Here is a 20,554-nt window from a genome sequence, read left to right on the forward strand (position 1 = left end):
CCAGCCATCTCTGAGAAAAATGAGTGACATTATTTGACACATACGCACATACATACACACACACATACACACACATACACACACACATACATACACACATACACACACACACATACAGACTTTTTCCGATCTCGACGAACTGAGTCGAATGGGATATGACACTCGGCCCTCCGGGCCGGGATTAGGTTGACGTTTTTCAGAGTGATTGCATAACCTTTCTATATTAGAAAGGCAAAAATGTGCAAAATCCAAAAACGTGAACCTTCGTCAAATTTTTTTCGTGTTTGCATCAAATCTCGACGTTTTATGCACCTTGAATACATTTAGCATCAAAAATAAAAATTCTATTTTTAATTTTTCCTATAGTTTTTATGCGAAATTTCTATGTGGCCGCACTCTGAAACCCGTAATTCCAAAACCAGAATTCCGATCGATCCAAAATTCAATAGCAGCCGATGGGAAGGTTGCACCTTTCATTTGAGACTAAGTTTGGGCAAATCGGTCCAGCCATCTCTGAGAAAAATGAGTGACATTATTTGACACATACGCACATACATACACACATACACACACACATACACACACATACACACACATACAGACTTTTTCCGATCTCGACGAACTGAGTCGAATGGGATATGACACTCGGCCCTCCGGGCCGGGATTAGGTTGACGTTTTTCAGAGTGATTGCATAACCTTTCTATATGAGAAAGGCAAAAATGTGCAAAATCCAAAAACGTGAATCTTCGTCAAATTTTTTTCGTGTTTGCATCAAATCTCGACGTTTTATGCACCTTGAATACATTTAGCATCAAAAATAAAAATTCTATTTTTAATTTTTCCTATAGTTTTTATGCGAAATTTCTGTGTGGCCGCACTCTGAAACCCGTAATTCCGGAACCAGAATTCCGATCGATCCAAAATTCAATAGCAGCCGATGGGAAGGTTGCACCTTTCATTTGAGACTAAGCAAATCGGTCCAGCCATCTCTGAGAAAAATGAGTGACATTATTTGACACATACGCACATACATACACACACACATACACACACACATACACACACATACACACACACATACATACACACATACACACACATACAGACTTTTTCCGATCTCGACGAACTGAGTCGAATGGGATATGACACTCGGCCCTCCGGGCCGGGATTAGGTTGACGTTTTTCAGAGTGATTGCATAACCTTTCTATATGAGAAAGGCAAAATGTAACGTAAAATGTAATTTTCAAAATTTAGAAGGACACCCATCCCCAGATAGTGGAGTAAAACATTTTTAATGTCAAAAAATCATGTCAAAATACGGAGAGGTGAATAGTGTTACGGAATATACTTGGAGGAACTTCTTCCCAGGACTCCGCAACGGCATTCGTGTGGTGAGAATGTGTGCGACAAAACCTATTCCCTCTTACTTGACTTTCACATGCACATCACCTCAAGGTGTTGAATATTCTCAACGAACACTAATCACGTACTCAGGGCAGATTCCTACATGTCAGTATTGTGATCAGCCGCTACACCACGGGAAACCTTGCGCAGAGACTGCTAAGGAAATTCCACGTGATGCGACCAAAGCCGGTATACATTTGTCGTAGAGAAGACGGACCGAATGACCCTCAAGGTGCCGCAGACAACACACCTAATATTTCATCACCAAGGAAGAGGATCTCATCACGCAGCAGTAAGATGCGTCAACAAGATCCGACGAACAGGCTGTAACGATGTTTTTTTTCTATTTTTACACATTGTATAGACACGAAAGATCCACGTCTCAGTTGTGCTAACGCATTGAGCCGCGTCAAATATATTTAAAATAAAAAGGGAGCAGAATAGGTGTACACGAAAATGAAATACGGTTTAATAAGAAAGATAACTGCTCGTAAACTACCACATAATACCGAAGATTAGATTACTCTTAAGGACTGTTTGAAAGATGGGGAGGTCACGAAATTCCATTACTAACAGATGATGTTATGTATGCCATCAGTAATATTCAATATATATACTTACCGAAAAAGTTATCATGCGCTGTAAATAAAAAAGACGTAAATTCTTTTATCAATTCAATTTTTTGGTGTAAATTGTAGTAGTTTGGTTCGAGATCAGCATACAATGGATAATGGGTACAAATCTGAATGTCGCTTATGGGAGATTCTATAAATCAATTGTTATTTCATTCATGCTAGTTCTAAATACACTAATTTAAGAAAGATCGTTTATGTGCTAATGCTATTTGTGCTTGATTTATGATAAATAATGGTTGATTCGGTTATGTACGGTATAATTATTTCCTATGATGTGTTTGTAAATTAAATTATTTAAAAATAAGAAGCGTATGTGAAGTCAAGCTATGATCCATGTGACTTGTTTTGGTCGCATCACAAAAAATCGATTTTACTTTGATTAGAGTCGTAGAACTACTATTTTAAGATTTTGATGGTGTGCGGTACACTTATTTATTTTGGTTGTTATTTTTATTCAATTCGTCTATTTGATATGCAGGCGGTGATCATTGCTTTGTTCTACATTTTTAATGAACAGAATAAAATTTATTATTATTTTAATAATATAAGGAGAACAATTTTACTGCTATCTTAATGCCAAAGGTTATGATAGTTATATTACTCAGCACAAGTTTAGCATAGTAAAGAAAGTACCGGTAGGATAACTTTAGGAGAGCTGTTGCGTCAGCTGAGATACACAAAGTCACTTTACTACGACAATATGGTATAGCGAGTTTGCCCTTCGAAGAATCACAACACTTGAGATGTAGGTAAATTATGCCAAGGCAGTGCCGGAGCGAAAACCTGTTTCATCGTTGTTTATATTCATTGGAAACTTTCAAATGTACAGTGTACATCCATCAAAAGCAGTTTTTATGTCCAGTGACACTTTCAATGACCATTTGCTTTCCCATGAATTCAAATACTTATCCTGGAAGTTTGAACCATTTCTCTTTCGTAGTATTGGTTTGTACCATATTTATTGAACGAGAATTCCGAACGAAACAATTTGAAAGCTATAAGAATGACTGTAAAGAAATTGCATTATAACCCACTGAACGGCTTTTGTGCTATCGACATAGCATAGCTTCAAACTATTTCCTTCGATGCAAATGAAAACTTTGAAATATCTACCTGTCTCATACACGAATCGCATTTTCCCTCTGTCGCTCTCTGTTCAAGGCCCCCGTCGGGCAATCCGCCATTTTTCGTGTTTTTTTGCAGCTTTTTATTTTATTTTCAAAGAAAAGGACAAAATATGGAAAAAAGAAAAAAATCACGACCTAGATAATTGTTTTTACTATGAATTGGCCGAAATGGAAAATTCAAAATTTTCCAACTCGGAAAACTGTGTACTTTTTCCGGTTGAAAAAGCACACAGTTTTTGCAATCATGTGTTTAAAATGTTGATGTTTCCAATACAACATAGCTAAACAATTTTTCTAGGACGTGATTTTCTCCGATTTTCCATATTTTCCGCTTTTCATTGAAAAATTTCCATTTTACTAGAAGCAGTATAGGTGCGCAAAAGTGGAGCAATATTTTTAACCTGCTGTTTCTTCGATATTTCCTACAAAACTACCCAAGTGTTGCATATGTACGGATTCGTTAGAAACCAAGGAATCTGATGGTACAAAGAAAAAATCGTTTTGGAAAACTTCATAACAGCGTTTTTCAATTTTCCTCGCGATACGCAGTGTACCGTCGCACGCGAAACAGCGTGGAAAGATACGAAAAGAAAAACAAGTGTACTAAAAGTTATCCTTGGGTTGATGCAGATGGCGTGCTACGAAAGCTCGAAATATCGAAAGCTTTTAGCACAACTGTTTTTGAGTAATTCTGAATGTAGAAATAGTTGAAAATGATTTCAAATAAATTTCTTCATTGAAACTTGATGATTTTCGATTCTCTTGGGAGATCTATGATATTTTATTATTTTACGAGACTGAAACAAACCGCGATGATATTTTATCTTTATACGCCAAATAATGGAAAATCATTTTCTATTTTGAATTTGCATGTTGATATTTGATGATTTTGAAACTAATGATCGTCTGGAACCAACGGTTCTGTGTTGAATTGATAACACATATTTAAAAACATCTTTGGCTTTATTGCAAACAATAATGGAGGCTTGCCAAATTGAAAATTATTTGGAAATTCCATCAATTATCACATGTCACAATTTTTTGTAAGATTGGTTTTATTTCTCAGAAACCGATTTCCACACAGCATTGATGAAAACCTGACGAAATTTATAACAGTTGAAGCAAATATTTTCGATATTCCACAAATACCAACGAACGAATTTTTGGGATCCCTATAATTAATTTTCATACTGGATTTGACTGCTTTGAAACATTTTTGAACACAGATGTTGTTTCGTGTTTACAGAAATGCAAGAAATCTTAGCAAAGTTTCCTCAGATTCTCATGGAATAATTATCATACTAATACTTGGATTTAAAAAATTTAAATGACGCATTTTGCGAGATTGTAAACCAAAATAATATATTTGTTTTGATAATATTTCTTTTTCTTTTGTTTTATTGAGATTCGAGAGTAGGTATCACGAAAATCACGCTGAAAGCAACAACTTTTTTTTTGTTTCCATAGCGTTATTACGCCATGAAAATTTGAGTTTTTCAGGAAGTATATTTTATAACGGCCGTATCGTATTTCATTTATGAATCAATCAATAGTCCCGACCAGGACGATTGAAAATGAATCACTTGATAATATTTTATCGCTTTATTGAATGTTAAAGTTCATTGAAATAAGGAAATAATAATTAGATCAATTTCATTTTTTCCGTTGAATTTTTGAAAAACTTTTATTTGGCTCTCTCTAATCAATTTACTTAGTACACTTCCATTGACTTATAACGATTTATAGAAAAGATACGATTAATCGTGTATTGTAAATGATATGCGTAGTTTGAACTACCATAAGACCATTCTCGCTGATTACGTCTAAAGGATTGACTGAATGGATTTGTTTGAATATTCCAATGTTGGAATATACAAATCTGTCACGTAGTTTTAAAAATACCCACATGGCTCCCTGCAGATCACCTGACAAAGGATCTGAAATCCAAATCGATCACTTTCAAATCAACAGAAAATGCTTTAGTAGTTATATTGGTCAGGAAGATTGTGCTATCAGGACTACGTCCAGCAACTGGCGGTAGCACTGCTGACAGAAAAATATGTACTTACTTGGTTAATTTTGAGCTCTTCGAGGAATAATATTTTTTTTTGAATTGGGCAATTAATTTTTCATCGTTTTGGTTTACAACTTCCAATATGGATTTTTTATAATTCCACAAATGATAAAAAAGTTCTCCAGGGTTGTCTACATACTGAATTTTGATACAGTCGGGTCTCCTACTAAGCTGATTCCTACTACGTGGATTCGTATTGTGCGGTATTCACCTAATAGGAATCACATAGCTTATGGGATTTCGACTAATTGGGGCTCGAATATTTCATCTGAGTTAACATTTAGCACCATACTTTATTTGGTAAAATTGTTTTGTGTTTGCTTAGACCTACAATTTAGAGCAATTGGATATCCAATTAATTGATAACTGCAGCGCCAGGGGTGCTACACAATAGAGTAAATAAATCTAACCTCTCGTAAACGCAACTATCATTGAATAAGTTTAACGTGAGCGTACCAGCTTTCAGCACAATGTGGAATTTAGAATGTCACAAACGTCTAATAACTTAGAGGAGATGGTGTTCTCGGAAAAAAATTAGAGCAGGCTAAGAGCTACGCGATTATGGACAAAACTAATTGAAATAGATAGACCAGGCAGCACTAGTGAGCATGTATTATTTTTCAATTTCTGAATCTCGAGAACATTATTTAGAAGTGTCATGTCTTCGGCAATATTCATCAGCGAGTCGAGAGCTACGCGACGGCGAACAGATAATTATAGAATTCGCCCATCAGGCGGCGCTAGGGAGACTAAAACTTCCAATTTATGTTAGGTAAAGTTTATTAATTTAGGAAAATGACGTTTATTGTAATTGATGTTCTATAGCACGCTACAAGTGCAATCTAGGTTGTATGAGTGGCTATAAAACCACCATAAAGCCTAAATTGTTACTGGGGCAAGGACTATTTAATGATGTAATGATTAAATTGGATATCACCCTCAAGGCGGCGCTAGTGAGCACACACTTTTTATTTCAATATCCCAAAATAGGAAGGTGGGAAAAAATTTGGGAGGACTATCAAATTGATTTTTATTGTAAGAATTAATTTTCCTTAGAAAACCTTACAGAATGATTCTGTTTCACTATCCTGCAGCAAACAAAAATTTAAAAATGTATCGTCATGTGTTTTTAAGTAATTTCCATGATCATTAGTGGAAAAGTGGAAAAAAATTGGGAGGACAATAAAATTGATTTTTATAGAAAGAAATATTTTTGTTTACGAAACTTTGCAGGATGATTTTGTTTGCCTATCCTGTATCCATCAGAAGAAGGAAATTTTATTGCCTTGTGTTTTCAAGAAATTTCCATGATCACCAGTGGAAGTTGGTGGGTTGGAAAAAAATAGGAGCAAAATCAAATTGATTTTATAGAAAGAATCCCTGCAGAATGATTCTGTTGCCCTATCCTGCATACATTAGAAGAAGAAAATTTTATCGCCATGTGTTTTCAAGAAATTTCCATGATCAGTAGTGGAAATTGGTGGGTTGGAAAAATTGAGAGGACAATAAAATTGATTTCTATTGAAACAATTGTTGCTTAGGAAACCTTGCCGGATGATTTTGTTTGCCTATCTTGTATCCACCAGAAGAAGAAAATTTTATCGCCATGTGTTTTCAAGAAATTTCCATGATCAGTAGTGGAAATTGGTGGGTTGGAAAAAATTGGGAGGACGATCAAATTGATTTTTATAGAAAGAAATATTTTTGTTTACGAAACCTTGCATAATGATTCTGTTACCCTGTACTGCAAGGTGAGAAATGTATCACCATGTGCATGCGTTCTAAAGAAATTTTCATGACAAGTCAAAGACAAGACAAAGACAAGACAAGACAAGACAAGACAAGACAAAGACAAAGACAAAGACAAAGACAAAGCCAAAGCCAAAGCCAAAGCCAAAGACAAAGCCAAAGCCAAAGCCAAAGCCAAAGCCAACATAACAGTTTTTGCAACCGACCGAGACGGTTGTGCCTCCAGGTGGAAGGTTTTGTTCTCGCGAGAGTGACGGAGTGCGAGACGCTGTATGCGTTATTGTGGGAGAGAGAGAGACCAGTTTGTTAAGTGTGAGTCGACAGTTGATACGTCGGAGGCGTGGTCAACGGCATCCTCGACAAGTGGTGTTTTGACAGCAAACCGCGGGTAGACGAATTTGCCTACCGCGGTGGCAGAAATCGACAGTGATCGTGCCTGTACACACAGAAAAAAATATAGTGTATTGGTGTCGTCGGGCAATTCTAATCGACGAGAGGGAAGCGTCACAGGTAGACCCATTTGCTCTATTTGTCTACCGCAGAAGTGGTACGACGAATAAGGAAAACAAGTGGCACCGAAAAGTGCCGCATCGACAGTGGGATTTTCGCAGCAAGCCACAGGTAGTCACATTTGTCTACCGAGGTGGTGGAAACGGAGAGAGCGCGCTTGTGGTGGTGATACCGACGAGCAGCTTAATCGGAGAGAGTTTTGAAGTGTTGCAGGTAGGACTATTTCTCTACTGAAGAAGCAACGCGACGAAGAAGAACAGCAAGTGTCACATTGTCAAACAACGGGCACCGAGTTTACAACGTAACACATGAGGTGTGTTCTACAGGTATAACAGGTATATTTTTCATTCCTTTTTGTGATAGTTTTTCTTGCTAGGTAAAATGGATGAAGAGATGGGAGAACGAGTAACAGACCCTCCCCCTAAGCCTTATGCTGAAAATGTAAATCCGACTAGAATTAAAATTTACCCAGAGTCGTCAACGGGACCATGGATTGTATTTATTAGGCGTAAAGTAAAGGCGCTAAATATTATTCAAATTTCTAAAGATTTGACTTCGCGATTCTCGGATGTAAAAGAGATCATCAAAGTCAATAAAGATAAAATACGCATTGTCGTTGGTAGTCTCAAACAAGCCAATGCAATTGCTTCTTGCGAGCTTTTTACGCGTGAGTATAGAGCGTATATTCCTTCAAAGGAAATTGAAATTGATGGGGTCATCACAGAATCGAGTTTGACTGTTGATGACTTAGTTAAGCATGGGGTTGGTCGTTTCAAAGACACCATACTTAAAGACGTAAAAATACTTGAATGCAAGCAATTGCATTCAGTATCACACGAAGGAGATAAAAAAGTTTATCGACTGTCTGACTCATTTCGAGTGACTTTCGCTGGGTCTGCGCTGCCCAACTATGTCATTATCGATAAGATTCGTCTCCCTGTTCGCCTTTTTATCCCTCGTGTAATGAATTGCCTTAATTGCAAACAGCTTGGCCACACAGCCACTTACTGTTCGAATAAGGCACGGTGTGGCAAATGTGGGGGTTCTCATCAAGAGGATACATGCAATGAAAATTCAGAAAAAATATTTAATTTCACATGAGCTCCCTGCATGCCCCATTTATAAATTGCGTGAGGATAAAATTAAACGATCCTTGAAGGAGAGGTCTAAGCGCTCCTATGCAGAAATGTTGAAAAATGCTACCCCTAAACCCATCTTCTTAGAAAACACTTACGCATCTCTATTTTCGGAACAGTCTGACTCTGACGGAGCGTGCGAAGGTACATCATTTGTTTTACCCGGAAATTCCAGAAAAAGAAAACAGTCTTCTTTTCCCAAGCTGCCAAGAAAGGGCCTTAAAATTTCTCCATCAATAGATAAACTGCGCCCAAAACCGAAAAATTCCGATTCAAAACCGAAATCAATTCCGCCCGGTTTTGGGAACGTACAATCCAAACAGAACACCATTACTGGAAATAATAAAATTTCGACTACCTCTGAGCCTCAGCCGGGGGTAGGATTATTGAAATTTTCTGAAATTGTTGATTGGATTTTTAAAGCATTCAATATTTCTGAACCACTAAAGAGTATACTTTCAGCTTTCCTCCCAACAATTAGAACATTTTTAGAGCAGCTGATTGCTCAATGGCCCATCCTTGCAGCGATTGTATCTTTCAATGGGTAATTCACCTCCTCCAATGAAAGATTCCATCACTGTTTTACAGTGGAATTGCAGAAGTATCATACCTAAAATTGATTCCTTAAAAATTTTACTGCTTAATTTAAAATGCGATGCTTTTGCTCTATGTGAAACATGGCTTACCTCAAACATTAATTTCAACTTAAATGATTTCAACATTATTCGCCTAGACCGAGACACCCCGTATGGAGGAGTGCTTCTAGGAATTAAAAAGTGCTATTCTTTCTATAGAATTAACATCCCCTTGTTTGGGCATTGAGGCTGTAGCTGTCCAAACGAACATTAAAGGCAAAGACATGTCTATCGCTTCTATATATATACCTCCCAAAGTTCAAATTGGACAACGTCAAATTTTTGAGGTAGTGGAATCCATGGCTGCTCCGCGTCTGATACTGGGAGACTTCAACTCGCACGGAGTATTGTGGGGTTCCCTCTACAATGATAATCGATCCTCTTTGATTTACAATGTTTGTGACGAATTTAATATGACAGTTTTAAATACTGGCGAAACAACACGCATCCCCAGACCTCCTGCACGTCCAAGTGCATTAGATCTATCTCTGTGCTCGACATCACTTCGGTTAGATTGCACGTGGAAGGTTGTACCTGATCCTCACGGTAGCGATCATTTGCCAATCGTTGTTTCAATTAACAGTGAATTAGGCCTTACGAATTCAATCAATGTTCCTTATGACTTAACACGAAATATTGATTGGAAAACACACGAAACATTAATTTCCACTTCTCTTGCTTCGACAGAAGAGCTACCCCCTACCGAAGAATATGAATTCCTAGCGGGTTTAATTATTGAAGCAGCAGAACAAGCCCAAACGAAATGCAATCCTGGAATGACAATAAATAGACGGCCCCCTAATCCTTGGTGGGACAAAGAGTGCTCTGATGCATATGAAGCTAAAAAAGTTGCCTACAAAGAAATTATGAAACAGAAAGGGGGTATACGTGAGAACTTTGAAAATTATTTCATTTTGCAAAACAAATTTGACAGTATACGTCGTGCCAAAAAATCTAGTTATTGGAGACACTTCGTTAATGGCTTGTCAAGAGAAACATCAATGAGTACTCTTTGGAACACAGCCAGAAGAATGAGGAATCGAAACGTGACTAATGAAAGCGAAGATTTTTCGAATCGTTGGATATTTAATTTTGCCAAGAAAATTTGTCCCGATTCTGCTCCTGCGCAGAAAATCACTCGCGATGCTCCCACAAGTAACGATTTCATAGATTCGCCTTTGACAATGATGGAATTCTCAATTGCACTCCTCTCATGCAACAATAATGCTCCGGGAATAGACAGAATTAAATTCAACTTGGTGAAGAATCTGCCTGACCTAGCAAAAAGACGCTTGTTGAATTTATTCAATAAGCTTCTTGAGCAGAACATTGTCCCGCACGACTGGAGACAAGTGAGAGTTATCGCTATTCCAAAACCGGGAAAACCAGCCTCCGATCATAACTCGTATCGACCGATTGCAATGTTATCCTGCATCAGGAAATTGTTGGAAAAAATTATCCTATGACGTCTCGACAATTGGGTTGAGGCGAACGGCTTGCTATCAGATACCCAGTTTGGTTTTCGGAGGGGAAAGGGAACGAATGATTGTCTGGCGCTACTTTCGTCAGAAATCCAACTAGCTTACGCAAAAAAAGAACAAATGGCGTCTGTGTTCTTAGACATAAAAGGAGCATTCGACTCTGTTTCCATTGATGTTCTCTCAGAGAAACTACATCAATGTGGTCTTTCACCAATATTAAATAATTATTTATACAACTTATTGTCAGAAAAGCACATGCATTTTTCATATGGCGATTTGGCAACATTCAGAATAAGTTACATGGGCCTCCCACAAGGTTCTTGTTTAAACCCCCTTCTCTACAATTTTTACGTGAATGATATTGATAATTGTATTGTCAGCTCATGCACTCTAAGGCAACTTGCAGATGATGGCGTGGTTTCTGTTACAGGACCAAAAGCCTTAAATTTACAACAACCACTGCAAGATAGTTTGGATAATTTATCAAGTTGGGCTTTGAAGTTAGGCATCGATTTCTCTACGGAGAAAACAGAGTAGGTTGTTTTTTCAAGGAAGCGTGATCCAGCTCAGCTTCAGCTTCAGTTGGTTGGTAGAACGATAGCCCAAGTCCTGACTTTTAAATACCTTGGAATTTGGTTCGATTCTAAAAGCACATGGGGAGGCCACATTAGGTATCTAATAACGAAATGCCAACAAAGGATAAATTTTCTGCGAACAATAACTGGATCATGGTGGGGTTCTCATCCAAGTGACATGATAAGATTGTATCAAACAACAATACTTTCAGTAATGGAATATGGGTGCATCTGTTTCCGTTCAGCCGCGAACACTCACATTATTAAACTGGAACGGATACAGTATCGCTGTTTACGAATTGCCTTAGGTTGCATGCAGTCGACCCATACGATGAGTCTTGAAGTACTAGCGGGAGTTCTTCCTTTAAAAGACCGATTCTGGGATCTCTCTTCTCGTTTACTTATTCGATGTGAGGTTATGAACCCACTGGTAATTGAAAATTTTGAAAGACTTGTCGAGCTTCAACCCCAAACCAGATTCATGACAGTGTATTTCAATCACATGTCACAAGAAATAACGCCTGCTAGGTATGTTCCCACATACGTCAATATGCTAGATATTCCTGAATCCACTTTATTCTTCGACACGTCCATGCAAGCAGAGATTCGTGGAATTCCGGATCATCTACGCTCGCGGGAGATCCCTAAAATATTCACAAGTAAATATCAACACATAGACTGCCTTAAAATGTTTTACACTGATGGGTCACGAATCAGTGAGGCCACTGGTTTCGGTATTTTCAACAATAATTTTTCAATTTCTCTCAAACTTGCAGAACCCGCCTCTGTTTATATAGCGGAACTAGCAGCAGTTCACTATAGTTTGCAAATAATTAATACTTTACCCCCGAACCATTACTTTATCCTCACTGATAGTCTCAGCACAATTGCAGCTCTACGCTCAAAGAGGATTGATAATCACGATCCATTCTTTTTGGGGAAGATACGAGAATCTCTGAGTAACCTGACAAGAAAATGTTATAAATTTGCCCTAGTGTGGCTCCCCGCCCATTGCTCTATTGCGGGCAATGAAAAAGCTGATAATTTAGCCAAGATTGGTGCACTAGATGGTGAAATATATGAAAGACCCATCGCTTACAATGAATTTTATAGCGCTTCTCGACAGAGGACACTTGCTAGTTGGCAAACATCTTGGGACAATGGAGATATGGGACGATGGCTACACTCAATTACCCCTAAAGTATCAACGAAGGCATGGTTCAAAGGATTGGATGTAAGTCGGGACTTCATCCGTGTGATGTCTAGGCTCATGTCCAATCATTATACTTTAGATGCGCATCTCCGTCGTATTGGGCTCGCTGAGGGTAATCATTGTGCTTGTGGAGAAGGTTACCATGACATTGAGCATGTTGTTTGGTCCTGCACTGAATATCGTGAAGCCAGATCACAATTAGTAGATTCTTTACAAGTCCGAGGAAGACCAATCCATGTTCCTGTTAGAGACATCCTGGCGTATCGCGATCCTCTATACATGGAACTTATCTATCATTTTCTAAAAACAGCGTCTGTCAAAATTTAATTAAATTCATCTCCTCATACTCTCATCCAAGGCTAATCATTCACCAATTATAGGGTCCTAGAATATTTAGTTTTTAAATTTAGACAATAACAGAAAAAAAAGTAAATAAATACACCCGAAAATACTAGATCAGTATGAAATACAACAATGTAAGCAAACAATAAAGTGATTTCAGTGTTAGTTTTAGACAAAGTACTAGTATAGTTAAAATAAGTCTTAAGGATTTTTGTAACGTGCTATGTAAAAAAAGAAACTGGCGTAAAAAGCTATTGCAAATGCCGTGTCAAATAAACGTATGAAAAAAAAGTCAAAGCCAAAGCCAAAGCCAAAGACAGAGACAAAGACAGAGACAAAGACAGAGACAAAGACAGAGACAAAGACAGAGACAAAGACAGAGACAAAGACAGAGACAAAGACAGAGACAAAGACAGAGACAAAGACAGAGACAAAGACAGAGACAAAGACAGAGACAAAGACAGAGACAAAGACAGAGACAAAGACAGAGACAAAGACAGAGACAAAGACAGAGACAAAGACAGAGACAAAGACAGAGACAAAGACAGAGACAAAGACAGAGACAAAGACAGAGACAAAGACAGAGACAAAGACAGAGACAAAGACAGAGACAAAGACAGAGACAAAGACAGAGACAAAGACAGAGACAAAGACAGAGACAAAGACAGAGACAAAGACAGAGACAAAGACAGAGACAAAGACAGAGACAAAGACAGAGACAAAGACAGAGACAAAGACAGAGACAAAGACAGAGACAAAGACAGAGACAACGACAGAGACAAAGACAGAGACAAAGACAGAGACAAAGACAGAGACAAAGACAGAGACAAAGACAGAGACAAAGACAGAGACAAAGACAGAGACAAAGACAGAGACAAAGACAGAGACAAAGACAGAGACAAAGACAGAGACAAAGACAGAGACAAAGACAGAGACAAAGACAGAGTCAAAGACAGAGACAAAGACAGAGACAAAGACAGAGACAAAGACAGAGACAAAGACAGAGACAAAGACAGAGACAAAGACAGAGACAAAGACAGAGACAAAGACAGAGACAAAGACAGAGACAAAGACAGAGACAAAGACAGAGACAAAGACAGAGACAAAGACAGAGACAAAGACAGAGACAAAGACAGAGACAAAGACAGAGACAAAGACAGAGACAAAGACAGAGACAAAGACAGAGACAAAGACAGAGACAAAGACAGAGACAAAGACAGAGACAAAGACAGAGACAAAGACAGAGACAAAGACAGAGACAAAGACAGAGACAAAGACAGAGACAAAGACAGAGACAAAGACAGAGACAAAGACAGAGACAAAGACAGAGACAAAGACAGAGACAAAGACAGAGACAAAGACAGAGACAAAGACAGAGACAAAGACAGAGACAAAGACAGAGACAAAGACAGAGACAAAGACAGAGACAAAGACAGAGACAAAGACAGAGACAAAGACAGAGACAAAGACAGAGACAAAGACAGAGACAAAGACAGAGACAAAGACAGAGACAAAGACAGAGACAAAGACAGAGACAAAGACAGAGACAAAGACAGAGACAAAGACAGAGACAAAGACAGAGACAAAGACAGAGACAAAGACAGAGACAAAGACAGAGACAAAGACAGAGACAAAGACAGAGACAAAGACAGAGACAAAGACAGAGACAAAGACAGAGACAAAGACAGAGACAAAGACAGAGACAAAGACAGAGACAAAGACAGAGACAAAGACAGAGACAAAGACAGAGACAAAGACAGAGACAAAGACAGAGACAAAGACAGAGACAAAGACAGAGACAAAGACAGAGACAAAGACAGAGACAAAGACAGAGACAAAGACAGAGACAAAGACAGAGACAAAGACAGAGACAAAGACAGAGACAAAGACAGAGACAAAGACAGAGACAAAGACAGAGACAAAGACAGAGACAAAGACAGAGACAAAGACAGAGACAAAGACAGAGACAAAGACAGAGACAAAGACAGAGACAAAGACAGAGACAAAGACAGAGACAAAGACAGAGACAAAGACAGAGACAAAGACAGAGACAAAGACAGAGACAAAGACAGAGACAAAGACAGAGACAAAGACAGAGACAAAGACAGAGACAAAGACAGAGACAAAGACAGAGACAAAGACAGAGACAAAGACAGAGACAAAGACAGAGACAAAGACAGAGACAAAGACAGAGACAAAGACAGAGACAAAGACAGAGACAAAGACAGAGACAAAGACAGAGACAAAGACAGAGACAAAGACAGAGACAAAGACAGAGACAAAGACAGAGACAAAGACAGAGACAAAGACAGAGACAAAGACAGAGACAAAGACAGAGACAAAGACAGAGACAAAGACAGAGACAAAGACAGAGACAAAGACAGAGACAAAGACAGAGACAAAGACAGAGACAAAGACAGAGACAAAGACAGAGACAAAGACAGAGACAAAGACAGAGACAAAGACAGAGACAAAGACAGAGACAAAGACAGAGACAAAGACAGAGACAAAGACAGAGACAAAGACAGAGACAAAGACAGAGACAAAGACAGAGACAAAGACAGAGACAAAGACAGAGACAAAGACAGAGACAAAGACAGAGACAAAGACAGAGACAAAGACAGAGACAAAGACAGAGACAAAGACAGAGACAAAGACAGAGACAAAGACAGAGACAAAGACAGAGACAAAGACAGAGACAAAGACAGAGACAAAGACAGAGACAAAGACAGAGACAAAGACAGAGACAAAGACAGAGACAAAGACAGAGACAAAGACAGAGACAAAGACAGAGACAAAGACAGAGACAAAGACAGAGACAAAGACAGAGACAAAGACAGAGACAAAGACAGAGACAAAGACAGAGACAAAGACAGAGACAAAGACAGAGACAAAGACAGAGACAAAGACAGAGACAAAGACAGAGACAAAGACAGAGACAAAGACAGAGACAAAGACAGAGACAAAGACAGAGACAAAGACAGAGACAAAGACAGAGACAAAGACAGAGACAAAGACAGAGACAAAGACAGAGACAAAGACAGAGACAAAGACAGAGACAAAGACAGAGACAAAGACAGAGACAAAGACAGAGACAAAGACAGAGACAAAGACAGAGACAAAGACAGAGACAAAGACAGAGACAAAGACAGAGACAAAGACAGAGACAAAGACAGAGACAAAGACAGAGACAAAGACAGAGACAAAGACAGAGACAAAGACAGAGACAAAGACAGAGACAAAGACAGAGACAAAGACAGAGACAAAGACAGAGACAAAGACAGAGACAAAGACAGAGACAAAGACAGAGACAAAGACAGAGACAAAGACAGAGACAAAGACAGAGACAAAGACAGAGACAAAGACAGAGACAAAGACAGAGACAAAGACAGAGACAAAGACAGAGACAAAGACAGAGACAAAGACAGAGACAAAGACAGAGACAAAGACAGAGACAAAGACAGAGACAAAGACAGAGACAAAGACAGAGACAAAGACAGAGACAAAGACAGAGACAAAGACAGAGACAAAGACAGAGACAAAGACAGAGACAAAGACAGAGACAAAGACAGAGACAAAGACAGAGACAAAGACAGAGACAAAGACAGAGACAAAGACAGAGACAAAGACAGAGACAAAGACAGAGACAAAGACAGAGACAAAGACAGAGACAAAGACAGAGACAAAGACAGAGACAAAGACAGAGACAAAGACAGAGACAAAGACAGAGACAAAGACAGAGACAAAGACAGAGACAAAGACAGAGACAAAGACAGAGACAAAGACAGAGACAAAGACAGAGACAAAGACAGAGACAAAGACAGAGACAAAGACAGAGACAAAGACAGAGACAAAGACAGAGACAAAGACAGAGACAAAGACAGAGACAAAGACAGAGACAAAGACAGAGACAAAGACAGAGACAAAGACAGAGACAAAGACAGAGACAAAGACAGAGACAAAGACAGAGACAAAGACAGAGACAAAGACAGAGACAAAGACAGAGACAAAGACAGAGACAAAGACAGAGACAAAGACAGAGACAAAGACAGAGACAAAGACAGAGACAAAGACAGAGACAAAGACAGAGACAAAGACAGAGACAAAGACAGAGACAAAGACAGAGACAAAGACAGAGACAAAGACAGAGACAAAGACAGAGACAAAGACAGAGACAAAGACAGAGACAAAGACAGAGACAAAGACAGAGACAAAGACAGAGACAAAGACAGAGACAAAGACAGAGACAAAGACAGAGACAAAGACAGAGACAAAGACAGAGACAAAGACAGAGACAAAGACAGAGACAAAGACAGAGACAAAGACAGAGACAAAGACAGAGACAAAGACAGAGACAAAGACAGAGACAAAGACAGAGACAAAGACAGAGACAAAGACAGAGACAAAGACAGAGACAAAGACAGAGACAAAGACAGAGACAAAGACAGAGACAAAGACAGAGACAAAGACAGAGACAAAGACAGAGACAAAGACAGAGACAAAGACAGAGACAAAGACAGAGACAAAGACAGAGACAAAGACAGAGACAAAGACAGAGACAAAGACAGAGACAAAGACAGAGACAAAGACAGAGACAAAGACAGAGACAAAGACAGAGACAAAGACAGAGACAAAGACAGAGACAAAGACAGAGACAAAGACAGAGACAAAGACAGAGACAAAGACAGAGACAAAGACAGAGACAAAGACAGAGACAAAGACAGAGACAAAGACAGAGACAAAGACAGAGACAAAGACAGAGACAAAGACAGAGACAAAGACAGAGACAAAGACAGAGACAAAGACAGAGACAAAGACAGAGACAAAGACAGAGACAAAGACAGAGACAAAGACAGAGACAAAGACAGAGACAAAGACAGAGACAAAGACAGAGACAAAGACAGAGACAAAGACAGAGACAAAGACAGAGACAAAGACAGAGACAAAGACAGAGACAAAGACAGAGACAAAGACAGAGACAAAGACAGAGACAAAGACAGAGACAAAGACAGAGACAAAGACAGAGACAAAGACAGAGACAAAGACAGAGACAAAGACAGAGACAAAGACAGAGACAAAGACAGAGACAAAGACAGAGACAAAGACAGAGACAAAGACAGAGACAAAGACAGAGACAAAGACAGAGACAAAGACAGAGACAAAGACAGAGACAAAGACAGAGACAAAGACAGAGACAAAGACAGAGACAAAGACAGAGACAAAGACAGAGACAAAGACAGAGACAAAGACAGAGACAAAGACAGAGACAAAGACAGAGACAAAGACAGAGACAAAGACAGAGACAAAGACAGAGACAAAGACAGAGACAAAGACAGAGACAAAGACAGAGACAAAGACAGAGACAAAGACAGAGACAAAGACAGAGACAAAGACAGAGACAAAGACAGAGACAAAGACAGAGACAAAGACAGAGACAAAGACAGAGACAAAGACAGAGACAAAGACAGAGACAAAGACAGAGACAAAGACAGAGACAAAGACAGAGACAAAGACAGAGACAAAGACAGAGACAAAGACAGAGACAAAGACAGAGACAAAGACAGAGACAAAGACAGAGACAAAGACAGAGACAAAGACAGAGACAAAGACAGAGACAAAGACAGAGACAAAGACAGAGACAAAGACAGAGACAAAGACAGAGACAAAGACAGAGACAAAGACAGAGACAAAGACAGAGACAAAGACAGAGACAAAGACAGAGACAAAGACAGAGACAAAGACAGAGACAAAGACAGAGACAAAGACAGAGACAAAGACAGAGACAAAGACAGACAGACAAGACAAAGACAGAGACAAAGACAGAGACAAAGACAGAGACAAAGACAGAGACAAAGACAGAGACAAAGACAGAGACAAAGACAGAGACAAAGACAGAGACAAAGACAAGACAAGACAAAGACAGAGACAAGACAGAGACAAAGACAAGAGACAAAGACAGACAAAGACAGAGACAAAGACAAAGACAGAGACAAAGACAGAGACAAAGACAGAGACAAAGACAGAGAGACAAGACAGAGACAAAGACAGAAGACAAAGACAAGACAGAAGACAAGACAGAGACAAAGACAAAGACAAAGACAAAGACAAAGACAGACAAAGACAAAGACAAGACAAGACAGACAGACAAAGACAAGACAAAGACAAAGACAAAGACAAAGACAAAGACAAAGACAAAGACAAAGACAAAGACAAAGACAAAGACAAAGACAAAGACAAAGACAAAGACAAAGACAAAGACAAAGACAAAGACAAAGACAAAGACAAAGACAAAGACAAAGACAAAGACAAAGACAAAGACAAAGACAAAGACAAAGACAAAGACAAAGACAAAGACAAAGACAAAGACAAAGACAAAGACAAAGACAAAGACAAAGACAAAGACAAAGACAAAGACAAAGACAAAGACAAAGACAAAGACAAAGACAAAGACAAAGACAAAGACAAAGACAAAGACAAAGACAAAGACAAAGACAAAGACAAAGACAAAGACAAAGACAAAGACAAAGACAAAGACAAAGACAAAGACAAAGACAAAGACAAAGACAAAGACAAAGACAAAGACAAAGACAAAGACAAAGACAAAGACAAAGACAAAGACAAAGACAAAGACAAAGACAAAGACAAAGACAAAGACAAAGACAAAGACAAAGACAAAGACAAAGACAAAGACAAAGACAAAGACAAAGACAAAGACAAAGACAAAGACAAAGACAAAGACAAAGACAAAGACAAAGACAAAGACAAAGACAAAGACAAAGACAAAGACAAAGACAAAGACAAAGACAAAGACAAAGACAAAGACAAAGACAAAGACAAAGACAAAGACAAAGACAAAGACAAAGACAAAGACAAAGACAAAGACAAAGACAAAGACAAAGACAAAGACAAAGACAAAGACAAAGACAAAGACAAAGACAAAGACAAAGACAAAGACAAAGACAAAGACAAAGACAAAGACAAAGACAAAGACAAAGACAAAGACAAAGACAAAGACAAAGACAAAGACAAAGACAAAGACAAAGACAAAGACAAAGACAAAGACAAAGACAAAGACAAAGACAAAGACAAAGACAAAGACAAAGACAAAGACAAAGACAAAGACAAAGACAAAGACAAAGACAAAGACAAAGACAAAGACAAAGACAAAGACAAAGACAAAGACAAAGACAAAGACAAAGACAAAGACAAAGACAAAGACAAAGACAAAGACAAAGACAAAGACAAAGACAAAGACAAAGACAAAGACAAAGACAAAGACAAAGACAAAGACAAAGACAAAGACAAAGACAAAGACAAAGACAAAGACAAAGACAAAGACAAAGACAAAGACAAAGACAAAGACAAAGACAAAGACAAAGACAAAGACAAAGACAAAGACAAAGACAAAGACAAAGACAAAGACAAAGACAAAGACAAAGACAAAGACAAAGACAAAGACAAAGACAAAGACAAAGACAAAGACAAAGACAAAGACAAAGACAAAGACAAAGACAAAGACAAAGACAAAGACAAAGACAAAGACAAAGACAAAGACAAAGACAAAGACAAAGACAAAGACAAAGACAAAGACAAAGACAAAGACAAAGACAAAGACAAAGACAAAGACAAAGACAAAGACAAAGACAAAGACAAAGACAAAGACAAAGACAA

General features: G+C 38.5%; 1 protein-coding gene across 6 annotated transcripts in view; it reads right to left on the reverse strand.

Moving 5' to 3' along the window:
* The window catches only part of LOC131691036 (JNK-interacting protein 3), a 1,253,801-nt gene that overhangs the window by 1,004,788 nt on the left and 228,459 nt on the right, over positions 1-20,554 (reverse strand). For all 6 annotated transcript variants that reach the window (XM_058977179.1, XM_058977178.1, XM_058977180.1 and 3 more), the window contains exon 3: positions 2,028-2,045. In XM_058977179.1, coding sequence (XP_058833162.1) covers positions 2,028-2,045 — 18 coding nt within the window. The remainder of the gene's footprint in view (positions 1-2,027; positions 2,046-20,554) is intronic.

Source organism: Topomyia yanbarensis, chromosome 3 (genome assembly GCF_030247195.1).
Source record: "Topomyia yanbarensis strain Yona2022 chromosome 3, ASM3024719v1, whole genome shotgun sequence".
In the NCBI taxonomy this organism is placed as follows: domain Eukaryota; kingdom Metazoa; phylum Arthropoda; class Insecta; order Diptera; family Culicidae; genus Topomyia; species Topomyia yanbarensis.